This window comes from Microcaecilia unicolor, chromosome 2 (assembly GCF_901765095.1).
Source record: "Microcaecilia unicolor chromosome 2, aMicUni1.1, whole genome shotgun sequence".
Lineage (NCBI taxonomy): Eukaryota > Metazoa > Chordata > Amphibia > Gymnophiona > Siphonopidae > Microcaecilia > Microcaecilia unicolor.
Genome location: NC_044032.1, coordinates 14997881 through 15019744, shown reverse-complemented (window position 1 = coordinate 15019744; position 21864 = coordinate 14997881). Strand labels below are relative to the sequence as shown.

General features: G+C 45.5%; 1 protein-coding gene across 2 annotated transcripts in view; it reads right to left on the bottom strand.

Moving 5' to 3' along the window:
- Positions 1-2108: 2108 nt before the first annotated feature.
- SPAG8 (sperm associated antigen 8) overlaps positions 2109-21864 on the bottom strand; it is a 59012-nt gene continuing 39256 nt past the window's right edge. For both annotated transcript variants that reach the window (XM_030191871.1, XM_030191870.1), the window contains 2 exons: positions 10850-10912; positions 2109-3276 (listed from right to left, as the gene is read on the bottom strand). In XM_030191871.1, the coding sequence (XP_030047731.1) occupies positions 3154-3276; positions 10850-10912 (186 nt within the window). In that variant the 3' untranslated portion in view covers positions 2109-3153. The remainder of the gene's footprint in view (positions 3277-10849; positions 10913-21864) is intronic.

Below are 21864 nucleotides of genomic sequence, written 5' to 3'. Positions count from 1 at the left end.
AATTCGTTGCCAGAGAATGTGGTAAAGGCGGTTAGCTTAGCGGAGTTTTAAAAAGGTTTGGACGGTTTCCTAAAGAAAAAGTCCATAGACCATTATTAAATGGACTTGGGAAAAATCCACTATTTCTGGGATAAGCAGTATAGAATGTTTTGTACTTTCTTGGGATCTTGCCAGGTATTTGTGACCTGGATTGGCCACTGTTGGAAACAGGATGCTGGGCTCGATGGACCTTTGGTCTTTCCCAGTATGGCAATCCTTATGTACTTATGTAAAATGAGCACTAAGATCCAAGACATCCCATCAGTTCTGTTTACCTTCCGCTAAATGATATAATTATGTACAGACAAAACTGTGGGCTTCTCCATCACTGCCCCATTCTTGTGGAATGATTTACTGAGATCATGTGAAGACATTCAACAAATGAAGTGACTGCTAAAAACGCATCTGTTTGTGAAAGCCTTTTTAGCTACATGAAGACTTATCTGATTAAATCTTGTTCTCTGTTTTTTTGTTCTTTTTTGGTTAGGGCCATTTTATTGATCATGTTTTAGCTTCATATGCTTAGCAATTGTTATGTGTTAAAGACTAAGTATGTGACTATTGTTACCCGCCTTGGATAAAGGTGGAATACTTATTTAGGCAGCTATTCAGATCCACTCCCTAAATTTGCCAGTCTGACATTTCTTCACTGCCCGCTATGAAAGCACACAATCTTCTGCGTTCTTTTGTGTAGCCCCAAGATTGTGAAAAGATCTGCCAAAATACATCAGATCAGAACAGTCTTTTTTAAATTTTAGATCCAGTTTAAAAACATATTTATGAATTGGCCTATGGGTCACCAAATCCTAGCAGCTGAATCTGAGGAGTTTATAGTCTAGAAAGCTCTCTGCTATTAGTTCCCATAGCCTTTGTCTTGACTTGCATGTTTTAGGCCTTCCTTGTGTATTTGTGTTATCTATGCAATCCATAAAACAGCGTTCCTTTCTATTCAATTTTGATTTTAAAATAATTGTAAACCGCTTTGATCAAACACATGAATGAACATAAACATTAGTCACAGGTATGTCAAGGCAGCAGCATATTACACCAGTTGTGGTTACTTTTGGTTACCTGTACAGTCTCAGATTTTTAAAAAGATTCTAGTTCTGATTCATGGAGTTTTTTATGGAGTGTTGCCATTGATTTATCAGCCGTGAAGGACACAGAGGTCAGAATGTTGTTCATTTGCTTACTGTTCCTCCTTTGGGTTCAATACGTTATTCAGATATAAGAGAAACTTCTTTTCTGATTCCCAACTGCTTTGAGATTTTTATGAGAGCTCACAATTTGTAGGAAACATTTGAAAGCACGTTTTTTAAGCAAGCTTCTAGAAATGAATATGCAGATGATTAGTTTAGAGTTAGTTGTTATTTTGTTGTTTTTCAGTGTTTTTGTTATATGTGACCCTGGTGTTTGGGGTTGTTTTGAGATTATGAATGTGATTTTGTACTCTGCTTAGGTCCTAGGTGGATACTAAATGATTAAGGGGACCTTTTTGCAATGCTGCAGTAGAGTTACCATGGTGTTACTGCACAACAATCTGGTACTACCATTGGCTTAACGCAGGAGCTGGCGTTAGTGTCGTCCCCAGTGCACGCCGTTTCTGGCACGACAGGAAAATATTTTTTTTTTACCGCTGGAGGATTACCTGGTGGTAACTGGGCAGCACTGTGCACTGCCTGGTTACTGCCGGGCTCCCCCCGGAAATGGCTGTACAGCAAGTTTGTACGTACCGTACAGCCTTTTTTTTTAACCTTTTACCCACTGTGATAAAAGGGGCCTCGACGAGTGGTAAATCCACACTCCGATGCTACCAGTGGACCCCTTTTACTGCAGCTCGGTAGAAGGAGTCCTAAATAACTAAAGTAAAATAAATATGGCTTCTTTTTGATGGTTCTCGTTGCTCAGCATGTAATCTCTTCATCACCAGCGATACAACAGCACATCCATGAATCCTTCAGATCAGAAGAACAATGCCATCATTAGAGCCAATGGAAAGATGACAATGGAAGAACTTGGATAGCATTTTCTTTCTGTTGAATGGAATGAATTTTTTTGCCACAAACAGATAAGACAGGTACTCACTATTTATAAAGCACCAATAATAAAAGCAACAGAAGGTATTATACACACAACAAGCATCAGCCTCAGAATCAGCAGTGTGGGACAAAAGCAGGGAAATGCCTAGACTAGCTGGATTATGCGCATCCTGAATTTTATTATACACCGCTTTGATGCTTATTGCAGGGCGGTATATCAAGCATTGCACAAGGAGAGAGAGGATGAGACTCAAGTTCTGCACCACTTTAACAAAGAGGGGGGTGGAAGAATTAAGCTATCATTCTAACAACGAGAAGGTGGGAGAACCAGGCTGTACCTCTCTCCAGGACAGAGGAGGTGGGAGAATTGGACTGTGCCTCACCCAAACAAAGGATAGGGGACTTGGGTTGTATTTCAGTCACAAAGAGGGGGTGGAATAGGGACATAGCCACAGGTGGACCTGGACAGGCAGTGACCCATTTACTTTTAGTTCAGGCCCACCTACAAGTGGTGTAGCTGGTGAAGATCCCGAGTCCCACCAGCTGAACATATCCTGAGCCCGAACCCCTGAGCCATTAAAATACTCAGTTCATGTGTAGAGTGTTGGGATTCAGGATGTCTCTTCAGTTGGTAGCTCCTGGGGATCTCCTCCTCACCAAGTTTTAAAAATTAATATCTTGGCTGGAAAAGTGGTGGGGAGTGGACAGGTGAAGCAGGAGCAAAAGAGAAAATGCCTCAAAATCACACATTCCACCTGTTGGTCCACCCAAAAATTGCTTTCTTACTGCGCCACTGTTGTGAAAGAACCAGACTGCAATATGCCAGAAGAAAGTGGGTAAGTGAGTCAAGCTCGACAATACATCATAAGAAAACCGATGATAGCAAAGTTCAACTGTGCATCACACAACAGGATGGGAGGAGGGAACGTCAGGCTGTAAATTACCTAATGAGAAGGGCGGGAGTGTTGAGTTTTGTACCACTCAAAGAGAAGAATGGAAGAGTCTGGTTGAGTTTCATACAAAGAAAGCATTTAGAGGGTCAGACTGTGCATATTACAGAAGGTAACACAAGAGTTTACATATTTGGATAATTCTCCAGGCTGTAGGGCATTGGTTCATCCAAGTATTCTTCGATAGGTGTGGTGAAAGTGGCATTCTTCTTAAATGGAGTGTCTCTCGTCCGGATATTTGAAACACCCTAAAGATAAGCACACAGATACTTAATGCAGATGTGCATTTATCTTGAGAAAAGTCAAGATTCAGGAGCTAATGCAGAAAGCTTAAGCATGCATTGGTGCAAGGTTAGCATGATGTCTGCAAACAATTTTATAGGCATATTGTGAATGCTTTCAGAGCTAAGCTGTGCACTGTCAGACTTGGTCTGATTCTATTCTGATTTTACCCGTATCATTCTCTTAATATCTACATGATAAACTGCTGACTGTACCTCCTTATATCCTTTCCTATTAAAAAAGATTTTTAAAAAAGGAAACCTCTCTTTCCACTTACAGTTCATAGTCCCTCCCTGCCCACTCCTTTCCCACCCACTCCTAGGTACTCTCTTTATATAGGAAAATCAAGAGACAGATATCTTGAGTACACCTTCATTGGTAAATCCTACTCATTCATGTCCCTTAACAAAGTTCAACTTTTCACACTTGTGAATCACATCAACATGACCTTCATTCCAGCTTGGAACCTGGGGCTAGTTTTGAAGGCCCTGCAGGCTTCTCCTTTTGAGCCACTTCGGCGAGCATCGGAGAAAGATTTGACACTAAAGGCCGTTTTTCTTGTGGCCATTACTTCGGCGAGACGGGTGTCAGAGCTCCAGGCGCTGTCCTGTAGAGACCCATTTCTACAATTCTTAGAGTCCGGGTTCACGGTTCGGACCGTGCTTTCCTTCATGCCTAAGGTGGTTTCAGCGTTTCACCTAAACCAGCCTATTTTCTTGCCCTCCTTTGATAAGGAGGAGTTTCCAGAATCTTTTGGGCAGTTGCACCTGTTGGATGTGCGCAGGACTCGGCTGCAGTATCTGCGAGTTACTATCTCTTTCAGGATCTATGATCATCTGTTTGTTTTGCTATCAGGTCCTCGCAGAGGGTCTCCAGCGTCTAAAGCCACTATTGCCCGCTGGCTCAAAGAAACTATCTTTTCAACTTATCTGCTTGCCGGCCGGTCTCCGCCTGTAGCCTTTAAGGCGCATTCTACCAGAGCGATTTCTTCCTCTTGGGCTGAAACTGGAGCACTCTCTCGTCAAGAGATATGCAGTGCAGCAACATGGGCTTCTAAGCTCTCTTTTGCCCGACATTACAGGCTGGATGTGGCTGTTAGGAGGGATGCGCGTTTTGGAGCACAAGTGCTAGCGCGTGGTGTGACCTGTTCCCACCCTATATAGGGATTGCTTTGTTACATCCCATACGTAATGGCTTCATCTGCTTGATGACAAGGAAGGGAAAATTAGGTTCTTACTTGGTAATTTTCTTTCCTTTAGTCATAGCAGATGAACCCATGAGCCCTCCCTGTATGATTGTCTGTATGCTGTGAATCTGTTTCAGGTTCTGTTCTTGTTTCCTGAAGTTCCTTCCTTGGGAGAAAGTTGGAAAACAGTCTTCAGGATTCATGTTCACTTATAGGAGGATGAGTCCATTCCCTCCAGTTTATGTTTTGGAGGATGAGTTTATTCCCTCCAGGAGGTTGCGTGTATCCCCTCCAGTTATACAATAAGGAGGACGAGTTTATTCCCTCCAGGAGGATGTGTTCATTCCCTCCTTTTGAGTTCATGCCCTTATTAAGGGGCCATCGTTCGCTGTGAAGAAAGTTCATGTTATTCCCATTGCGGTTTGCCATACTGCTTTGGAAGCTTCAAATACTGAAAAGGCAGTGGAGCTGGCTGGCCATGAGGCACTGTGAAAAGTTGAGTGCTCTCTATCTCCCCCTGCTGGTTGATGGACACAAAGCTAGTGCTGTGTTGGCACTAGAGCAAAGCCACCCTAGTCTTTGTATTTTTGGAAAGCTTAAACAGATGCTTCACGTCTACTCATTGCACTCCACTCATTATTTTATAGACCTCTATCATATCTCCCATCAGCCGTCTTTTCTCCAAGCTGAAGAGCCCCAGCCACTTTAGCCTTTCCTGATAGGGAAGTCGTCCCATCCCCTTTATCATTTTTGTCGTCCTTCTCTGCACCTTTTCTAATTCCACTATATCTTTTTTTAGTTGTGGCGACCAGAACTGAACACAATATTCGAAGTGCGGTCGCACCATGGAGCAATACAAAGGCATTATAACATCCTCATTTTTGTTTTCCATTCCTTTCCTAATAATTCCTAACATTCTATTTGCTTTCTTAGCCACTATAGCACAGTGAGCAGAAGGTTTCAATGTATCATCAACGACGACACCTAGATCCCTTTCTTGGTCGGTGACTCCTAATGTGGAACCTTGCATGACTTAGTTATAATTCGGGTTCCTCTTTCCCACATGAATCACTTTGCACTGGCTCACATTAAACGTCATCTGCCATTTAGACACCCAGTCTCCCAGTCTTGTAAAGTCCTCTTGTAATTTTTCACAATCCTCACGTGATTTAACTACTTTGAATAACTTTGTGTCGTCAGCAAATTTTTTTTATTTTGAGGTCTTTATTAGAACATTAAACAGTATACAAACAAAGAAATGTACATTTCTTTCACACCTGAAAACATACACTTACTTTGCTCAGAATACAACTAACAGTATTTTTATTATAACCACCCCCCCTCCCCCACCGAAAAAAGAGAAACCACCTCATTTAACCCCTCCTCGAGCTCAGAGGGAAAATTTCAGAAATATAAATGCAGTTCAGGTCTCACTCCCTCACATAACACAAATTACGTACTGAACCCCAAATCTTTTCCCAGGTTTTAAAGGAATTACATCTAATAAAAAACTTAAGTGCCTGAACCCTGCAACACAACGTAACCAAAGCTCGCAATGAACACTATATAACTCTCCTTCCCTACTATTCCCAATGTGTCTGTAACATATGAACATTATTCGATTACAACATCAACTGGTGGTTGGGAGGCAGGGATAGTGCTGGGCAGACTTATACGGTCTGTGCCAGAGCTGGTGGTTGGGAGGCAGGGCTGGTGGTTGGGAGGCGGGGATAGTGCTGGCAGACTTATATGGTCTGTGCCAGAGCCGGTGGTGGGAGGCGGGGATAGTGTTGGGCAGACTTATATGGTCTGTGCCAGAGCCGGTGGTTGGGAGGCGGGGCTGGTGGTTGGGAGGCGGGGATAGTGCTGGGCAGACTTATACGGTCTGTGCCAGAGCCGGTGGTGGGAAGCGGGACTGGTGGTTGGGAGGCAGGGATAGTGCTGGGCAGACTTATACGGTCTGTGCCAGAGCTGGTGGTTGGGAGGCAGGGCTGGTGGTTGGGAGGCGGGGATAGTGCTGGGCAGACTTATACGGTCTGTGCCAGAGCCGGTGGTTGGGAGGCAGGGCTGGTGGTTGGGAGGCGGGGATAGTGCTGGGCAGACTTATATGGTCTGTGCCAGATCCGGTGGTGGGAGACAGGGATAGTGCTGGGCAGACTTATATGGTCTGTGCCAGAGCCGGTGGTGGGAGGCGGGGATAGTGTTGGGCAGACTTATATGGTCTGTGCCAGAGCCGGTGGTTGGGAGGCGGGGCTGGTGGTTGGGAGGCGGGGATAGTGCTGGGCAGACTTATACGGTCTGTGCCAGAGCCGGTGGTGGGAAGCGGGACTGGTGGTTGGGAGGCAGGGATAGTGCTGGGCAGACTTATACGGTCTGTGCGAGAGCTGGTGGTTGGGAGGCAGGGCTGGTGGTTGGGAGGCGGGGATAGTGCTGGGCAGACTTACACGGTCTGTGCCAGAGCCGGTGGTGGGAGGCGGGGCTAGTGCTGGGCAGACTTATACAGTCTGTGCCAGAGCCGGTGGTGGGAGGCGGGGCTGGTGGTTGGGAGGCGGGGATAGTGCTGGGCAGACTTATACGGTCTGTGCCAGAGCCGGTGGTGGGAAGCGGGACTGGTGGTTGGGAGGCAGGGATAGTGCTGGGCAGACTTATACGGTCTGTGCCAGAGCTGGTGGTTGGGAGGCAGGGCTGGTGGTTGGGAGGCGGGGATAGTGCTGGGCAGACTTATACGGTCTGTGCCCTGAAGAGCACAGGTACAAATCAAAGTAGGGTATACACAAAAAGTAGCACATATGAGTTATCTTGTTGGGCAGACTGGATGAACCGTGCAGGCCTTTTTCTGCCGTCATCTACTATGTTACTATATGTTACTATTCAATGCAATACATGTTCTGCTTTAATCCTTCCCCCCTTTCCTTTCTGTTTGCCTACTCTAATTCTCTCATTTGGCTCTTCCTTCCACCCTATCTCCCCACCCCCTTTTTTCCCTCTCCTGTGTCTGATTCACTTCTTGTATGCCTGCTGTCCCTTCCTTTTCTATTGAATACTTTTCTTTTTTTCCTTTTCTTTTCTATCAACATTGTAGTTTCCTACTTATCCTTCTGTTGCACGTCTGTCTTTGTTTCCTCCCCTCCCCTCCTTTTTTTTTTAGATTGTAAGTTGTCCAGATGGTTGTTCTGTTGGGCGGAATAGTAAATTTTCAATAAACTTGAAACTGTTCAGAAGATTTTGTACCTATGTAAACCACCTAGATCTGCCAGTTAGGCTTGACGGTATATCAAACCTCAATAAACAATAAACTATATGAGTTCACTAGGTTCTGTTTTGTTGGGAGCAGGAATCAAAATTCTCTTGTATGCTGGTGACAATTTTGTTTTTGTACCAGCTGTAGTAAAATTCTCCCAGCTTTAGAAAGCTTTAGTGAATTCAGGTACATAGTCAGTTTAAGATCACCTGCAAAATTTATAAGACAGAATTCTCTTTAAGTGTTCCGTATAAAACAGCAAAATGGTGGAATATGCTGCCAAAGAACATACGTTAGGAGTCTAACTATACGATTCTCTGCATTTACATAGACACTTTAAGCATAAACAAATACACGTATAAGAACATAATAATAGCCACATTGGGTCAGACCAATGGTCCATCTAGCCCGATATCCTGTTTTCAGCAGTGGCCAATCCAGGTCACAAGTACCTGACAGAAACCCAAATAGTAGCAACATTTTATGCTACCAACTCCAGGGCAAGCAGTGGCTTCCCCATGTCTGTCTCAATAGCAGACTATGGACTTTTCCTCCAGGAACTTATCAAAAAAATGTTTAAACCCAGATATGCTAACTGCTGTTACCACATCCTCTGGCAACAAGTTCCAGAGCTTAACTATTCTTTAAGTGAAAAAATATTTTCTCCTATTTGTTTTAAAAGTATTTCTATTTAATTTTATTGAGTGTCCCCTGGTCTTTGTACTTTTTGAAAGAGTGAAAAATCTATTCATTTTTTACCTGGTTCTACACCATTCAGGATTTTGTAAACCTCAATCAAATCTCCCCTCAGCTGTCTCTTTTCCGTGCTGATCAGCCCTCATAATCTCTTTAGCCTTTCCTCATATGGAACCTTGGAAATGTGTGCAATGTGAGCGATAGTACATCTGCTTTGAAAATTCTTCTAAGTACGCACATGGAAAATATGCACATGAAGGGCAATTCTAGAAACTAGGTGCTAACATTTTCACGCCTAATGTGTGCAACTGTTTAGAATACTAGCCTGTATATGTGCATTTAAGCATATATAAGCTATTCTGCAAATACGTAGCGTGTATTTACATGGGGCATAGACATGGGTGGGGCATAGGCAGGGCTGACAACACATGGAATTTATGCACATTCCTGACGCACTTATGTTGCTCTAAATGGAGGAGTAGCCTAGTGGTTAGTGCAGTGGACTTTGATCCTGGGGAATGTATTGGGCAATCAAGCCATTGTGACATCACTGATGAGGTTGGCTCTTATTGGTGGAATGAGTGGAGGAGTAGCCTAATGGTTAGTGCAGTGAACTTTGATCCTGGGGAATGTATTGGGCAATCAAGCCATTGTGACATCACTGATGAGGTTGGCTCTTATTGGTGGAAGGAGTGGAGGAGTAGCCTAGTGGTTAGTGCAGTGGACTTTGATCCTGGGGAATGTATTGGGCAATCAAGCCATTGTGACATCACTGATGAGGTTGGCTCTTATTGGTGGAATGGGTGGAGGAGTAGCCTAGTGGTTTGTGCAGTGGACTTTGATCCTGGAGAACTGGGTTCAATTCCTACTGCATCTTCTTGTGACTCTGGGACAAGTCACTTAACCCTCCACTGCTCCATGCAGTTGCAAAAACCATCAGTAACAGCTTCTGCTACCTTAGGTGCCCAGTTTTGTTATAAAATAGGCTCCTACCACGAAGGGGCTCAGTTATATGAACACATTTCTCACATGACCCCTTAAAGGAATGATTCAGTTTTGCTTTGTGAACTTCTCAGTCACCATGCAGGCTTGCACAATGATATTCAATTTGATTCACTCAGCTTTTGTTCATAGACACAGACTGGGAGTAAGGTCTCGGAGTATCAGAACTTAGGGGCCCTTTTACTAATGTGGATTTTACTGCTGTTTAACACAGGTAGGGGGGCAGGTCTTGTGCTTGACATGGATGAACTGGAAGAGTAGAAGAAGATGTGAGACATAGTGTGGCTCAATTTAACACCAGCTCAAGAGGTGACGGTAAGGGCAGTCTGGTCACACAGTCTCATCCCTGGAGGCTAACTCCGAACAACCCCTCAAAATCCCCCCCAACCCCCCAGGTCACCCCCCACCATGATCAAACACCCCCAATCTCAGGGCCCCCTTGATGCTAGACTACTCCCCATTGCCAACCTCCCCACCCCTGAGGTGAAGTCCCATTCCTACAGCCCATGACCCCAGTTCCTCCCCCAACTCCAGCTCCCTGAGCCACCCCAACCACTCACCCACACATTCCCTAGTGTCTTGTGTAAGAGGCAGGAACGGACCCCCTCTGTGCCTGCCCTGGCTCAGTCCCAGGTTCAAAATGGCAGATCTGTCCCCTAGAGGTAGATTTGCAATAGCCTTTTGGTTCTAGACACCAAGCAATGTGTGGCTTAAGCGGCTGAGGTGGATTGGTGGGGGGTGGGCAGGGTATACAGGGGCAAGAGCTTGGTTCACTGACTGGGGTTTAGTGTCAGGGGGTTCAGCTATTGGGAAGGGCAAGCCAGATGAGGTTCATCGGAGACGTGTGATCAGGGCTGAAGGGAAATCAGGGTGTTTGATCGGGGTTGAGGGGGATCAGGGGTGTGTGTGATCGGGGTCGAGGAGAGATCAAGCAGGTTTGATCAGGGTTGGAAGGCATTGGGGGGTGGGGTATGACTGGGATGGGGAGGTGTGATTGGAGTTGTAGCTGTTTTGGGGGGAGGGGGTTGGATGGTGTTACATGGATGGGCAGATAGCATGAGTGAATGAATATAATGAGATGCCCAGTTATTTATTTATTTGTAGCATTTATACCCCACTCTTTCCTGCTCGATAGCAGGTTCAGTGCGGCTTACAATGTATGGGTACAGTATCACATAGATAACACAATTGTATAGAGAAGGATAAGAGGAAGAGATGTGGGGGGGGGGGGGCGAGGAATAAGTTATGGTTAATGTTAGTGGTGTGGTAACTGTGTATTACATGCTGTAACTTTGCAGTAATGCAGGACACGTACCCAGGCTTTGCCCTTACTGCAGTTTAGTGAAAGGGTCCCTTTAAATCAGATATCACACAGTTCCATTCAGAGCCCCACTACTCTGGAGGGAGTACTCACTGTCACTTTGTGTACATTCTCTGTCCAAAACGTCACGGCCTGCTCTCTACGGTAGTCATGTTCCTGAGAAAAACAGACAAACAGTTACTGATTGAGGTATATAAGGTCTCAAGCATTCTCTCCACCCCCACAGTTCAACAGCTCTTTAGTTACTTTGCCATCTGTCATTCAGTCTTCTCTCTCTTTGTTTTTGCCTCCACTCAGTTGACTGACTTTGTCCTCTTATGTCACAAACACAATTACGGTCAACTTTCTGCTGTGCTCTGACCCTTGTAGTGCAAGATCAAATCAAAGCAGTTGTAGTGCCAAACCAAAACTAATTCTTTACCTTATTCAGCATTTTTGTACAACCAAAAATATTTGCATCCATTCGTTAGATCTCATTTTGGATCTCCATGTATTTTACTTGCTTGTATTCCCCCCCCCCCCCAACCCCCGACTCTGAGCTCCACAAATTGAGAAGGAAATGGCAAGCACGTGACTGAATCGTCAACCAACATTAGGACTACCAACTCCAATCATTCCTGCTCTTGTGATCTTAACTCCCTCAGATGTACTTCTCAATCCTCACACAGACAGGTTACTAGGCTGCTGGTGGGCTCTGAGAAAATAAAATTACTGACTGCCTAGCATGATTCCCACATTAAGTTTTTAGTTGTCATCTGAGTTTACCAAAGCTGAATATCTTGCAAACCCCAAGGTCTTTAAATCTTGGGGTCCAGTTCCCACCTCCAACTCCTCAACATATGTTAGATTGTTACTGTGATCCTCGTAAACCAAATCTTGATCCTGTGAATGAACGTTTGATTGCTATTTCAGGGTAGCTAGGGGAGAATGGTTTCATACTGAATATAAATAAATCAAGAGCTTGTTGGTTAACGGGTCATTTGTATAGGCCATCGGTCATACCTAGGGGTCGATGCACAAAAGTCCCCGTAAAGCACTGCTCACTATTTTCACCTTGGTAAGAATTGCCAAGGTGGAAATGGCAAGCAATGCTCAAAAATAAAAAAAGTCGAATGCAAATGAGCAGCTCGCAAAAACAGCGAGCAGCTCCGTAGGGAAAAAGCGAGTTGCTAAGCTGCACATGCGCAGAGCAGTCATTTGTGAAGCGTGGCTGCTCTGCGCATGCTCAGTGTGCTACCCACGGCTTTCATACACGCACACAAGCTGCGTGCGTATGAAAGGCGTGGGTAGCTTTTTTTTTTAACTGCTGGAGTGAGCCACTTCCCTGGGCTGTAAGGGGATAGTTTAGTAAGTTCCAGATTTTGTGATTCTCGTGTTCCACCCTTCTCTTTCAGCACCGAGTGGTAAGACAGAGGGGTGTTTAGTTTTGGCTGGGGTGGAGCGGGTTTTTAGGACAGGGGAGTGCACATCCTCTTGGCTTTTTGCCAGGTACTGGTAACCTGGCTTGGCCACTGTTGGAAGCAGGATACTGGGCTAGATGGACCATTGGTCTAACCTAGCATTGCTATTCTTATGTTCTTAACACATTCTATAGTACTCCTGCTTCTCTCCTCAAGGCTCTTTCTGCTCTTAGCATATTTTCCTTTTTCCATGAGTCTCCTGATGGCATTCCTAGAAGCGAGCAGACATCTAGCAGCCAGCAGAGGAGCAAGCCAAATACTCCTACCCCACTATCCCTCCTTCACCAATCTGTGGCTTAAACTTCACTACAAGGACTGAAGCCACGAATTGCAACTCTCCTTCCAGCATTCCCCATACCCTGACATCATTGCTCCTGCCTTGCACTCCCTGCCTTCTGGGCCTAGGGAGGCATGTTAACCCTGACGTTCTGGACTGGTCAGGCCACCTCAACCATTCACAGAAACATTCCCTCTTCAGTGTCTTCCAGGCTTTTATTGAAATCTATGTCCCTAGACAATTCTCCTTCCTGTTCCTTCATGCTCTTTGCTAACTCGTTTTTTATTTATTATTTTTTTTAAGTAGAGAGGAGTGTGGTAGCCGTGTTAGTCCACTCTTAAGGTTATCAATAGAAATCAAACAAAAGAAAATAAGATGATACCTTTTTTATTGAGAGAGAAAAAATATCCGCCAGAAGGCGGAGAACTCTAGATGCCCCACGGACAACAACAAGAAATGAAATAAAAGTGGGAGGACGACCAAGGATTCCAAAGACTGAAAGGATATATAATAATAAAGATGTTTATTGAGGTATAAAGACTCGACACAACGTCGTGTTTCGGCCGTTAGGCCTGCATCAGGAGTCTTAATGCCGAATGCTTTTGAGAACTATTTGATGAAGGCAAATCCTCAACAAAGGGAGGTCTTTAGAAAGACCGTTGTGAAGGTGAGCGTGCTTCGTTGTCTCCTCTGACACAACGCTTGTATAGAATGCTGCAATAAGCCCTTTTTTATTGGACATAACTTAATGCATTTCTTGATTAGCTTTTGAAGGTTGCCCTTCTTCCTCAGATCGGAAATAAGCAAATGTGCTAGCTGACAGTGTATATAAGTGAAAACATTCAAGCATTACTATGACAGTCTGACAGGGTGGCAGGATGGGGGTGGGTCGGAGGTATGCATGGGGACATCAAAGCATATCATTGATATTCTAACAGGATGGGTGTGGATAGGTAAGGTTATCAATAGAAATCAAACAAAATAAAACATGGAACAGAGAATAAGATGATACCTTTTTTATTGGACATAACTTAATACATTTCTTGATTAGCTTTCGAAGGTTGCCCTTCTTATTTTTTTTAGAGTTCTGATTTTGTGGATTTGTCTTCCACTCAGTGGCGTAGGAAGGGGGGGGGGCGGGGGGGGGGCTGTCCGCCCCGGGTGCACGCCGCTGGGGGGTGTCGACTCCGCGCTGGTGCACTGCCCTCTCTGCCCCGGAACAGGTTACTTCCTGTTCCGGGACAGAGAAAGCAGTGAACCAGCGCGGAGCCGACACACCCCAGCAACGTGCAGTCGGGGCGGATCGGCCCTCCCGCCCGTCCCTCGCCGCAGGTATGCGCTCCGGGGGGGGGGGGTGAGCTCCGGGGGGGGGGGGGTGCACTCCAGCGGGAGGAGGGTGCGCCGTGCTGCACCTGGTGGGGGGTGCGCAGCGGCAACCTGCCCCTGGTGTCAGCTCCCCTCGCTACGGCTCTGCTTCCACTCAGTGCACTATTAGATTAAGTCCTGCATTTTTCCCCTTCACAAGGCTATTGGAACAGTTAATAGTTTTTCCTGAGATAAAACACCTCAGCAAAGTGAGGGCACGATAAGGTGATAACATAGAGTTTTGTGACTTTGTCTTCAGTAAAGGTTAAGTGCTTCTGGAAGCAGAGACACGGCACTGCAAAGCTCAAACAGGACCTCCATAAACTCTGAACCACTAACCCTGGAATAGATAAGCACTGTGGGCCTTCAGCTCCAGCAGGTCATTGCACTCTTTAATGTTTTATTTATGCTAATAGAAACAGAGAAACCTAGAATATGATGGAAGATAAGGACTATAAAACCTATTTAGCCCAATTTACTTCCTGCTGCAATGATATGAAGTTGTATTTGATTGCATATTAAAAAAAATGCTTTGTGTTGTGGGAAACATCACAAAGGAGTAGCCACTTAACAGGCTGTGACGACCAAGCTTTTCTTTTTTTTTTTAACTGGATGACCCTATTTTTACTTTCCACATTTTGCTGTGACTTACTACTACTACTACTATATTTAGCATTTCTATAGCGCTACAAGGCGTACGCAGCGCTGCACAAACATAGAAGAAAGACAGTCCCTGCTCAAAGAGCTTACAATCTAATAGACAAAAAAAAAAATAAAGTAAGCAAATCAAATCAATTAATGTGAACGGGAAGGAAGAGAGGAGGGTAGGTGGAGGCGAGTGGTTACAAGTGGTTACGAGTCAAAAGCAATGTTAAAGAAGTGGGCTTTCAGTCTAGATTTAAAGGTGGCCAAGGATGGGGCAAGACGTAGGGGCTCAGGAAGTTTATTCCAGGCGTAGGGTGCAGCGAGACAGAAGGCGCGAAGTCTGGAGTTGGCAGTAGTGGAGAAGGGAACAGATAAGAAGGATTTATCCATGGAGCGGAGTGCACGGGAAGGGGTGTAGGGAAGGACGAGTGTGGAGAGAAACTGGGGAGCAGCAGAGTGAATACATTTATAGGTTAGTAGAAGAAGTTTGAACTTCTTCCTGATTTCTGCTCAGCACTGCTGGCACCATCAGGTGTGTCCTCCAGCTGCAGACATATTGCCTGTTCTGCAGGGTCATGCATTTGAGTTACAAAAACCCGAGGGAAGGGGTTTTGTTTCCTGAGGATATTGGCGGCATATACTTACACCATTTCCTAAAAACAAGTCACTAAAATTGACTGAGGTTAGTGGAGGAGTAGCCTAGTGGTTAGTGCAGTGGACTTTGATCCTGGGGAACTGAGTTCAATTCCCACTGCAGCTCCTTGTGACTCTGGGCAAGTCACTTAACCCTCCATTGCCCCTGGTACAAAATAAGTACCTGAATATATGTAAACCGCTTTGAATGTGGTTGCAAAAACCTCAGAAAGGTGGTATATCAAAACCCATTTCCCATTCCCTTATTATAGACTGGTGGAATCTATTCCACTATTAACTAAAGTGACGGAAGGAATTGTTGCTGAAATGGCAGATAGGCATGATCGAAGAATTGAGAGGTAAGGGTCAGAAGGGACGTGATGAGACTCCAGAAGAATACTGTCCATATAGATACAGAATCTAATAGAGAAAGAGTGAATCAGAGTTCATTTTTATTTATCTTGGATTTAGATCACACCTTTTAGTAGCTAAAGGTGAGTTATATTCAGGTACACTGGGTATTTCCCTGTCCCTCAAGGGCTCACAATCTAAGATTGTACCTGAAGAAATGGTGATGGGTTAAGTGACTTGCCCAAGATCACAAGGAGCAGCAGTGGGATTTAAACCAACCACCTGAGGATGTCAAGACCGGTGCGCTAACCATTAGGCCACTCCTCCACTAGCCGAAGGAGCTAGGAAAATATTAAATAAAGAAGACAGCAGGACCCCTGAGGTACACCACAGGAAAGAGGGTGAGACTGGGATCTAGAACTAGGCAGGGAAACAAAAACGGAGCAATTTTCCAGAAAAGAGGTGAACAATTTAAGAACTGTACCTGAAACCCCTGCAGAAGAAGAGGATGACTAAGAAGATCAAAGGCAGCACTGAGGTCAAGAGACATGAGAATAGATATAAGGCCACGGTCTAAGGCTGTATAAAGATCATTAAGGAAAGAAGCAATAATAGTTTCTGTAGAGTGACCATGACGAAAATCAGACTGGAAAGGGTGGAGAAGGTGGGAGGACTCTGCATCTTCAGGAAGTTAATCAAGAACAATCTTTACCGTGGGTTTAGATAGGAAGGGCAAATTGGAGAGGAGAGTAGTGTCGAAGGAGGGGTTTTTCAGAATAGGTTCAACAACAGAGGGGACTTCACCTAACAAAGGATAATTAGTGACCATAGCAAGTGTGTCATGCTTTGAGGAAAGTGAGCCCTTGGGCCACAGCGAGCTTGGCGCTATCTGTGCAACACAAGCTCAGCACACTTCCTTGCTGACACAGACGTTGACTAAGTCCAGGACCCAGCAGCAACTCCAAGCTGGGAATGATGAAGGCTGGGGCTGACCGCAAACAGACAAGGACTGGAGCAGACCCAAAGTCTAGGCAGACAGCAGGTGAGTTCAGGAACAGGCCAGAGGTCTAGGCAAGCAGCAAGAAGGCAAGGTCAGAAACCAGGCAGACGTCTAGGCAGGCAGTGCAAAGCAAGGTCAGGAACAAGCAGGACAAGACCAAACAGGCAGGAACACTAGAACAAGGCAGGGCAGGAACAAACAGGCAGGAATCCTGGAACAAGTCTGCAGGATAGCCTGTTGCTGAGGGATTGGTTGAGTGGATGGAATTTCCTTACATACTTAGGATGTGATGTCATCAGTCAACACCATCTTGCAAGGCTATAAAGGAAGTGTAGAATTCCAGGAAGTAAAACAGATTCAGGCACGGGACACTGCTGGAGACCAAGGAAGACTTCTGAAAACAAGAGAGGGAAGTGACAGCACCCCCTCACTTAAGCCCCCTGAGTGGTCCCTTGGGCTTGAGGGGATAGAGGCAATGAAAATGTCGGATAAGTGCAAGGGTATGAACACTGACAGCACTTTCCCATGTATTAATCTCTGGTCCAAAGCCCTTCCAAGCAAGAAGATGTGTAGTCTCTCCCTAATCCTCTTGGCATCCAGAATATCTTGGTCCAGGAGCGAGAGGGGTGCTATCTAGTCTTTTGCATTGAGTGTCACATGTATGATAATCTCCCAGTTGGTGACAGGTCATATGTGTGTGCTCGATGCAAAGAGCCCCTAGCTCTCAGAGAACGAGTCTGTTCTCTTGAGGCTAGAGTAGCAGACTTGGAGGAGCTGAGGCAGACAGAGAGGTACATACAGGAGGCCTACAGGGAAATTGTAGAGAAGTCCCACCTCCAATCTGGCAGCCCCTGTGGTGCTTTGGAGGAGGGAGATCTTCTAAAAGGACAGCATCACTCTGGTGCAGCTGGAAGTAATCCTGTAGCCAGGACCAGCACACCAGGAGATGCATTATCCTCTCGCACCGAGGATGTGTCTCCAGGAGCTACTGCCCAGAAGGGAAGCGTTAAGACGGCTGGTGTAGTTGGTGATTCGATTATTAGGCATGTAGATAGTTGGGTGGCTGGTGGACGTGAGGATTGCCTGGTGACTTGCCTGGCTGATGCAAAGGTGGCAGACCTCATGCATCACCTAGATAGGATTTTAGATAGTGCTGGGGAGGAGCCGGCTGTCTTGGTACATGTGGGCACCAATGACATAAGAAAATGTGGGAGAGAGGTTCTGGAAGCCAAATTTAGGCTCTTAGGTAGAAAGTTCAAATTCAGATCCTCTAGGGTAGCATTTTCCGATGTGCTACATGTTCCACACGCAGGGTCCAAGAGACAGTCTGAGCTCCGGAGTCTCAATGTGTGGATGAGGCGATGGTGCAGGGAGGAAGGTTTTAGATTTGTAAGGAACTGGGAAACACTTTGGGGAAGGGGGAGCCTATTCCGGAAGGATGGGCTCCACCTTAACCAGGGTGGGACCAGGATGCTGGCATCGGCATTTAAAAAGGAGGTAGAGCAGCTTTTAAACTAGAACCCGGGGGAAGGCCAACAGTCATTCAAAAGTGAATGGTTTGGAACAAGGTATCTTTCAAAGATATCATCAATACAGGGAAGATAGGGTATCCTGATAGCGAGGTTGCAAAAGAGACCATAGTAGATCAGGTGACCTTAAATAAAGATCAGACAAAAAAATTGCAAATTACCACTGTCAACTACTGACCAAGATGTAAATAGGAACAACAAACATAGTTAGAAATGTCTATGTGTGAATGCCAGAAGCCTAAGAAATAAGATGGGAGAGTTAGAATATATTGCACTAAATGAAAAATTAGATATAATAGGCATCTCTCAGACTTGATGGAAGGAGAATAACCAGGGAGACACTGTAATACCAGGGCACAATTTGTATCGTAGTGATAGGGTAGATCGAATTGGTGGAGGGGTAACATTGTATATTAACGAGAGCCTTGAATCAATAGATTGAAAACTCTGCAGGAAACAAAACACATCTGGGAATCACTATGGATTGAAATTCCATGTGTAAAGGGGAAAAGGATAGTGATAGGAGTGTACTACCATCCACCTGGCCAGGATGAACAGACGGATATAGAAATGTTATCAGAAATTAGGAAGGCTAACAAACTGGGCAACACAATAATAATGGGTGATTTCAATTACTTCGATATTGACTGGGTAAATGTGACATCAGGGCATGCTAGGGAGGTAAAATTCTTTGACGAAATCAAGGACTGCATTATGGAGCAGCTGGTACAGGAGCCAACAAGAGGAGGAATAATTCTAGATCTAGTCCTTAATAGTAACATAGTAACATAGTAGATGACGGCAGAAAAAGACCTGCACGGTCCATCCAGTCTGCCCAACAAGACAACATATGTGTAAACCTTACCTTGATTTGTACCTGCCTTATTCAGGGCACAGACTGTACAAGTCTGTGCAGTAGTACTTCCCGCCTCCCAACCACTAGTCCCACCTCCCATCACCGGCTTTGGCACAGACCGTATAAGTCTGCTCTCCACTATCCTCGCCTCCCAACCACCAACCCCTCTTCCCCCCACCTGCTCCGCCACCCAATTTCGGCTAAGCTTCTGAAGATCCATTCCTTCTGCACAGGATTCCTTTATGCATATCCCACGCATGTTTGAATTCCGTTACCGTTTTCATCTCCACCACCTCCTGTGGGAGGGCATTCCAAGCATCCACCACCCTCTCCGTGAAAAAATACTTCCTGACATCTTTCCTGAGGCTGCCCCCCTTCAACCTCATTTCATGTCCTCTCAACATTAATGTAGCGAATGATCTGGTGCAGGAGGTAATGGTGCTGGAGCCGCTTGATAACAGAGATCATAGTATGATCAGATTTAATATCGGCTCTGGAGTAAGTACACACAGGAAATCCAAAAGGAGACTATGATAAAATGAGAAGGATGGTGAAAAAAAACTTAGAGAAGCAGCTGCGAAGGTCAAAAACTTACATCAGGCGTGGATGCTGTTCAAAAACACCATCCTGGAAGCCCAGGCCAAATATATTCCGCGTATTAAAAAAGGAGGAAAGAAGACCAAATGACAGCCCGCATGGTTAAAAAGTGAGGTGAAGGAAGCTATTAGAGCTAAAAGAAAATCCTTCAGAAAATGGAAGAAGGAACCGACTGAAAATAATAAGAAACAACATAAGGAAGGCAAAGAGAGACTTTGAAAAGAAGATTACGTTGGAGGCAAAAAAAAAAACAGTAAAAATTTTATTAGCTATATTAAAAGCAAGAAGCCGCAAAAGAATTGGTTGGACCGCTAGATGACTGAGGGGTAAAAGGGGCGATCAGGGAAGACAAAGCCATAGCGGAGAGATTAAATGAATTTCTCTAATTTCCCGGATCACCTCTGGAACCTTTTTTAAAAATCAGCTTTACACTGGCCACCCTCCAATCTTCCGGTACCATGCTCGATTTTAAAGATAAATTACATATTACTAACAATAGTTCCGCAAGTTCATTTTTCAATTCTATCAGTACTCTGGGATGAATACCATCCGGTCCAGGAGATTTTCTACTCTTCGATTTCTCAAATTGCCCCATTACATCCTCTAGGTTTATAGAGATTTCATTCAGTTTCTCTGACTCATCAGCTTTGAATACCATTTCTGAGACCAGTATCTCTCCCAAATCTTCCTCGGTGAAGACCGAAGAAAAGATTAATTTAATCTCTCCGCTACGGCTTTGTCTTTCCTGATCGCCCCTTTTACCGCTCGGTCATCTAGCGGTCCAACTCAGGGCCGTGCCTAGGGTCTCTGGTGCCCCCCTGCAGACCATCAGTTAGCGCCCCCCCCCCCCCCCCCGCCCCCCATGTGGCACGAGATGCAAAGGAACCAGGAATTGTCAGCAATATTCTTAGAAACAAATTGCTATACATTGCAAAATAAGATAGCAGATGTAAATTCTCAAAGTGGACATATTCCAAACACTAAAATGAAAATAAAATTATTTTTTTCTACCTTTGTTGTCTGGTGACATTCTTTTTCTGATCATGTTGGCCCAGTATCTGATTCTGCTGCTATCTGTCCTCTTAACTCCGTTTCCAGGGCTTCCTTTCCATTTATGTCTTTACTTTCCTCCTTTCTTCATTTCTTGCTCTATATCCATAAGTAAAAGCTGGGTCCTCTGCAGACTTGACTGTATTTTCTCCATGTGCAGTTTTTCTCCTCTCTTCCTTTCCCCTCATCTCATCTCCTTCCTCTCTCTTCCTTCCCCTCCATCCATACCCAGCATTTCTTCTCTCTCCCTTCCCCTCCATCCATGTGCATCTCCTTCCTCTGTTTTCCCTTCCCTCCCCTCCATACATGTTCAGCAATTCTCCTCTCTCCCCTCCCCTCCAATTCAAGCAATTTCTCCTCTACCTGGGCCCTGCCCTCCCATCATCCTTGTCCCTCTCTGCCCTTCCCTCCTCCATCCATATCCAGCAATTCTCCTCTCTCCCCTTCCCTCCATTTCCAGCAATTTGTCCTCTCCCTGGACCCTGCCCTCCCATCCATGTCCCCATAGGCGTAGTTTGACTGTTTCATTTGGGGGGGCAAAGAATGGGCGGAGCATATTAGCATATCATTTGCATATATACATATGCAAATGAATATGCTAATATGGAGGAAGGAAATGAAATTTACAGGCAAAATATCACAGATGCACATTTCAAAAAGCTGACACATTTCAATTAATAAATTATGAATAAAATACTTTTATTTACCTTTGTTGTCTGATCATTTAGTTTTTCTATTCGCTTTGATCCCAGTGTCTTCTGTTTTATGCAGTGTCTTCTTTCCAGTAGGCTTCCCTCTGCTCCCCACCCTCCCAGTCCCATCCATCTGTTGCTCCTTCCCTCTGCTCCCCACCCCTCCCAGTCCCAACCATCTCTTGCTCCTTCCCTCTGCTCCCAACGCTCCCAGTCCCATCCATCTGTTGCTCCTTCCCTCTGCTCCCCACCCCTCCCAGTCCAATCCATCTCCTGGTCCTTCCCTCTGCTCCCAATGCTCCCAGTCCCATCCATCTCCTGGTCCTTCCCTCTGCTCCCAACTCTCCCAACCCCATCCATCTCCTGCTCCTTCCCTCTGCTCCCCACCCCTCCCAGTCCAATCCATCTCTTGCTCCTTCCCTCTGCTCCCAACGCTCCCAGTCCCATCCATCTGTTGCTCCTTCCCTGTGCTCCCCACCCCTCCCAGTCCAATCCATCTCCTGGTCCTTCCCTCTGCTCCCAACGCTCCCAGTCCCATCCATCTGTTGCTCCTTCCCTCTGCTCCCCACCCCTCCCCGTCCAATCCATCTCCTGGTCCTTCCCTCTGCTCCCAACGCTCCCAGTCCCATCCATCTGTTGCTCCTTCCCTCTGC